The 6,000-nt window shown below is 51.5% G+C and overlaps 1 protein-coding gene and 1 long non-coding RNA gene across 2 annotated transcripts in view; both read left to right on the plus strand.

Moving 5' to 3' along the window:
• The window catches only part of INSR (insulin receptor), a 109,021-nt gene extending 106,560 nt beyond the window's left edge, over positions 1–2,461 (plus strand). Inside the window, 1 exon segment of the mRNA XM_056112752.1 lies at positions 1,756–2,461. Coding sequence (XP_055968727.1) covers positions 1,756–2,059 — 304 coding nt within the window. The 3' untranslated portion in view covers positions 2,060–2,461.
• Positions 2,462–2,600: 139 nt separating this feature from the next.
• On the plus strand, positions 2,601–5,159 carry LOC130022038 (uncharacterized). Its single transcript, XR_008792259.1, has 2 exons — positions 2,601–3,371; positions 4,855–5,159. It is a non-coding gene; the product is annotated as an uncharacterized LOC130022038 (long non-coding RNA).
• The last annotated feature ends 841 nt before the right edge of the window (positions 5,160–6,000 follow it).

The raw sequence follows: 6,000 nt of genomic DNA on the forward strand, positions 1-6,000 counted from the left end.
TATTATCTTTGTTTTGTTGTTTTGGGCCATGCCCGGCAATCCATACATGCAACTTCATATTTTTTTTATTTTTTGGGTCACACCCAGTGATGCTCAGGGGTTACTCCTGGCTCAGCACTGAGGAATTACTCCTGGCGGTGCTTGGGGGACCATATGGGATGCCTGGGATCGAACCCGGGTCAGCCGCGTGCAAAGCAAATGCCCTACCCGCTGTGCTATCACTCCGGCCCCCCAACATGTAACATTTTTTGCTGGGAAACAAATATGGCATAGAATGTCAATGATAGTAATAGTTTAGTTTTTGGGCCCTACCCGGCAGTGCTCAGGGCTGATTCCTGGCTCTGTGCTCAGGTGGGGCTTGAGGGACCCTATGGGGTACTAGGGATCAAGTTCTGGTTGGCTGCATGCAAGGCAAGTGGCTTCCCTCTGTACTATCTCTACAGCCCCTTAAAAATATTTGATAATTTGGTGAATAAACTTTGGTTAAAACATTGACTGAGGGCTGGAGAGATAGCACAGCAGGTAGGGCGTTTGCCTTGCACGTGGCCGACCCAGGTTCAATTCCCAGCATCCCATATGGTCCCCTGAGCACCGCCAGGAGTGATTCCTGAGTGCAGAGCCAGGAGTAACCCCTGTGCATCGCCAGCTGTGACCCAAAAAGCAAAAAAAAAAAAGTGAGTGAATGTTTTACCTATTACTCTGGCCCCTGCTGTGAGCACTTTAGAGACTCACTGCCCAGGTCTTTCCTAGCCAGGCCAGTCAATGGCTCGCTTGACTTCTAAGAAATAAAATTGGCTTCAGAGTAGAAGTGGAAGCCCTACCAACTTTCTAGAAAGTACCAGCTTGGGGGCTGGAGCAATAGCACAGCAGCCTTGAGCACGGCTGACCCGGGTTCGATTCCCAGCATCCCATATGGTCCCCTGAGCACCGCCAGGAGTAATTCCTGAGTGCAGAGCCAGGTGTAACCCCTGAGCATCGCCGGGTGTGACCCAAAAAGAAAAAAATAAAAAGAAAGCACCAGCTTGTTGATAATATTAGCCTCATGGGCCGTGTCTTTAAAGCCCATCCTCTCTGTCATGGAGTTCAAAGGCAGCTGCAGACAATGCCTAAATGAGTGGGTATCAATAAAGCTTTATTAACAAAATCCTACTCAGGGGCCGGATTTGGTCTAGGCACCCACATTTTCCAATCACCGCCACTCTGGAAGTCAGAGTGTGGGCGAAAAAAAAGAGAGAAGTAAAGTGAAAACACCAAACCCAGCCCAAACTCTGCCCCCCTCCCCGCACCCACACACACAGAGGTTCTAAACCAGGTGCCATGTAGCTCAAAGGCAGCTGCAGAGAGTGCCTATAATCACAGGTGTCAATAAAGCTTTATTAACAAAAACACAACTGGGGGGCCGGAGCAATAGCACAGCGGGTGGGGAGTTTGCCTTGCACGCGACCGACCTGGGTTCAATCCCCGGCATCCCATATGGTCCCCCAAGCACCGCCAGGAGTAATTCCTGAGTACAGAGCCAGGAATAATCCCTGAGCATCGCTGGGTGTGACCCAAAAAGCAAAAATTTTAAAAAAAATTAAAAACATGAAAAAAGAAAACACAATCGGATGAGCCAAGTCAAAAACTAGTTCGCAGGAAGCAGTGAGGCGAGGGCTGGGAACTGGCCCCCAAGTTCAGCCTGGCTGGCTGGACTTGTGGGGGAAGGACCAGGCAGAATCCTGGACCTCACTTAGTGCCTCTCCCTCTGTCCCTCAGCTCCGAGCTGATGCAGCTTTGCTGGCAGTTCAATCCCAAGATGCGGCCCACATTCCTGGAGATCGTGGACCTCCTCAAGGATGACCTGCACCCCAGCTTCCCCGAGGTGTCCTTCTTCCACAGCGAGGAGAACAAGATACCCGAGAGCGAGGAGTTGGAGCTGGAGCTGGAGGACATGGAGAGTGTCCCCCTGGACCGCGCCCTCCACCCGGCCCGGGATGAGGAAAGCATCCCTTACACCCACATGAATGGGGGCAAGAAAAACGGACGGATTCTGACTCTCACTCGGTCCAACCCGTCCTAACAGTGCCTGCTGGGGGGCGGGGAGTCCTCCCTGGGACTCCCCACCCCCCCTACAATCCCCGTCCTCCCCATCACCTCCCTCTTGCAAACTCAGGATTCTCTCCCGACTGCTATTAGGATCTCCCAGAGCTCAGAGACCGTCAAACCACACACCGCCGCCCTCCGCCTTCCCGACGGCCCCCTCTCTGGGGTTGGATTTCCCCCCCCTCACGACGTGACACATCAGAACATTGAACCATGAAGCATCCTTCTTTTGGGGGGCAAGGGGCCATCCACGGCGGCCGACCAGGATGTGACTTTTGTTGTTGTTGTTTTTCCTTCCAGTCGCTGGAAAGAAGGCACCTGTTTTTGGTTGTGTGTGTGTGTGTGTGTGTGTGTGTGTGAGTGTGTGTGTGTGTGTGTGTGTTTTAAAATTTTTTTAAATGGGTTTTACTTGGGAGGGGGAGGGTGGGCTTGGGTGGGGAGTGCTGGGATCCAAGTGTGGCTACCCCAGCAAGTGTGTTTGCGGATTTGAGATGTGCAGGAAGGGAAAGGGAGGGAGGGAAAACCAAATCCAAACCCACAGATCCACCCGGTTCCGGTTGGAGTTCCAGGTTTGGGTTGTAGGAAGGACTTTGATTTTTCTGGGGCTTTTTCAGTTTGTTTGTTTTGTTTTTGTTGTTGGTGGTTTTTTGTTTGTATCTTTTCCGGTTTCTTCACCAAATCAGTTCCTCAAATTGACCAATAGCCACTGTTTTCCTATTTTTGATAAGGATTTGCTCTTCTAAGTGTACTGTGTGTGTGTGTGTGTGTGTGTGTGTGTGAGTGCGCGCATGGGCAGGGGTATTACCCAGCATTCATGCGACGTGGACAACTTGGGGTTCTTTGGGGAAGCTTCCTCTCTCCTCGAGGGGGCTCCACACCCCACACCCGACTCTCTATTCTGCTTTTTTTTCTTCAACGAGGAAGAGGAAACTGCATCCTCGCCGGATGATGAGCCCTGTGTTCCCCTCCCACAACGCCCCCAACCTCAAGTGCTTTCTGCCCCTCCCCTCCCTTGGGTGACACAAGTTTTCGGGGAGCTGTGGGGTTCAGCGCGTGGAAGGAGCGTGGACCTTTTCAAGCCCAATCAAAGCTCGGACATCCACGGGGAAGGAAGTGACGCAGAAGCACAGAGACAAAGAGACCGTTTCATTGCTTTTTGCTTTCTGGGTTTTTGTTGTTGTTGGGTGTTTTATTTTATTTTATTCTTCTTCTTTTATTTTTTTTTTGAGAATTATATTTGTATCCTATTTAATTTTTTTTTTTTTTTGCAAATCTCCAGCATCAACCCCGTAAGTTATTGACCATTTCTTTGCGGGGTGTTGCGGGGTGTTGCGGGGTGAGGTGGGCGCTTGGGGGGTGCGGAGGCATCGAAGGACGTTGTATAAGAGGCCCCAGGGACCTCTCTCGGTTTGGGGTGACCGCACCCGGGTTTCTGGGGGGAATGCCACATTAGCTGCTAAAGCTCTTGGAGGTTATGAGAGCGACGGAAGGGTCCGAGCCCCAGCCTGCTGGGGGAAGCGGGCCTCGAAGGGCGCCCAGCCAGGGGGCGACGGGTCTCCGGGTTCCCTATACACCACCTCCCCCCTCAACCGGGGCATGCCCAGGGCACGTGATTGCCCACGCGCTGCCCAGCGGCTCCCCTCCAGGAGGGCATGGGCAGATACTAAGCAATATAGGGCAGCGTGGTGCTCTGGGTGTCAGGGGCTCCCCACCCCCCCACATCTGCCACCTATGGCCCCCCCTGACCCCCCATGGCTCCAGGTCGGGCCAAGTGGGGTGAGGGACCCCAACGCTCTTGGCGACCCCACTCCTCCCAAGAGAAGGCCAGGCCTGAACGAGGAAAAACTTCTAAAGGACCTTCATGCTCAGGAGAACTTTCCGGAAAAGGATTGTGAATCCACAGATCTATATATATATATTTTTTTCTTTTGTTTGATTGTTTTTGTTTTCCTCTTTGTGGGGGAGTGAGGGTGAGGGGTGGAGGTTCCCCCAATCTGCTCAAAATAAACAACAGTGACTTTGTGACTTGGCTGCATCCCGATCATGCTGGTCCACAAGCATCCCTGGGTTCTGAGCTCAAACGGCACTTTTTTTAGGTTCTGCCCATCCCTCCCCGCCTCAATTTTTTTTTTCTGGACTGTTTCCTTCTGTGAGTTCGTGGGGTCAGAGAGCGAGACAGAGGATGGGGTGAAAGGCTTTGGTCTTGCCCTCAGCCTCTCCTGGCTCGATCCCCGGCACCACATTAATGGCCTATTAAGCATTGCAGGGAGCGGGGAGCAGGGGGGAAATCGCCCCAGTATTTTGGGGTGGACCCCCAAGCTTCCCCCCCACCCGCCTTCCCAAAAAAAAAAAAAGACTTGTGGGCTTCAGAACATGAGAGCGATGCAGTGGTGATCTCTGAGTTTCTCTAGAAGTTTCCCAGAGAGAAGCGGATCCCAGAGGCTGCGGTGACAGCACAGCGGAGAGGGTATTTGTCCTGTCCACCCTGGCTCGGTTCACTCCCCGGCATCCCAGAGGGTCCCCTGAGCACCGCCAGGGGTCACTCCTGAGTGTAGCAGAGCCAGGAGTCAGCCCTGAGCATCACCGCGTATGACCCAAAAAAGTCAAAAAAAAAAAAAAGAAGACAAAGGGGTAGTGGATTCCAATGCTGGCGGCCCAATAACTCCACAAGCCTGTCACCTGTCCGCTCACCCTGCTGCCGTATCGGTGCTTTCTTGGGACCCCAGAAGCCAGAGCACAGAAATCCTTTTCACACTCTTCTTTTGTACCTAGGAAAAGTGGGTTTGTACCTGCCATCCATGAAGAAGACAAACACCACTGCAGGTCGCGTTCTCTGCAGTTTCGATTAGTAGCACCGACCCTTGTGGCAATTTTCATTTTTTTTCTTTTCCTAATTCTGGAAGATTTTCTTATAGTAGGGAAGGGAGGGGTGGATTTTATTTATTTTAATATATAAGAATCACTGTAAAAAAATCACTTTCGTAAAAAAAAAAAACAAAAAAAAATGCAATCCCACCCCCCCTCCCAAAATGAAGCACATGTAAATTTTTATCAAAGAAAATAAACAAGTGAATGTGGGGGTCGTGATTTTTCCTCCCCGCTGAGCCGCCAGACTACCTCAATGCATGGTCGCTAGGATGTAGTCGATGGGATACGGATTGGGAAGGAAGGAACTGAGAAGGAGAATGTGGGCAGGCTCCTGAGAATCATCTTGGAATTTCCTCATTTTTTTTTTATCTTTTTTTTGAATTCCATCTTGGGTTTTGGTCCTCTGAAGCCAGGTTCCTCAGAGCCTGCCTCCCCGAGAGCGGTACCGTATTTCACCACGTAATCACCGCAGATTTCAGTATCCAATTTGTTGGGCTTTGCAAAAGAAAACAAATAAAGTGGGGATTTTGCAGCCATCGTGAGGTGCTTTGGTAAAAGGTTAGAGACAACTGAGAAAATTAAATAAGTAAAGGGCCGGAGGCATAGTACCCCGGGTAAGGCGTTTGCCTTCAAGTGGCCCACCAGGGTCCTTCTATCTCTGGCACCTCATAGGGTCCCCCGGAGCACCACCAGAAGTGAGCCCTAAGCAGAGCCAGGAGTGGGTCCTGAACACTGTCAGATGTAGCTCAGAAGCAAATAAGAAAATTTTAAAAGGGTGAGACTCTGCGTGAGACACAGTGATGATCGTGTAGTGAAATACCGTAGGACAGTAGCACCCACTTCCCCAGAGGGACCCTCCTCCCCACCACACACACACACACAGATACACCCCGAGTGCCTTAGACCCTTCTGGGGCACATTCTCCGTGCAGGCTGAGATGCCTTTGAGGGGGCCCTGGCCCAACCCGCGCTCACAGCTCACACCAACACGCCCCATGGCCATGTCTGCTTCTCAGAGCAAATTTCAGGGAAAGCTGAGATGTCCCGGTAA

The sequence above is a fragment of the Sorex fumeus genome, unplaced genomic scaffold (assembly GCF_029834395.1).
Source record: "Sorex fumeus unplaced genomic scaffold, SorFum_2.1 ptg000019l, whole genome shotgun sequence".
Classification (NCBI taxonomy): domain Eukaryota; kingdom Metazoa; phylum Chordata; class Mammalia; order Eulipotyphla; family Soricidae; genus Sorex; species Sorex fumeus.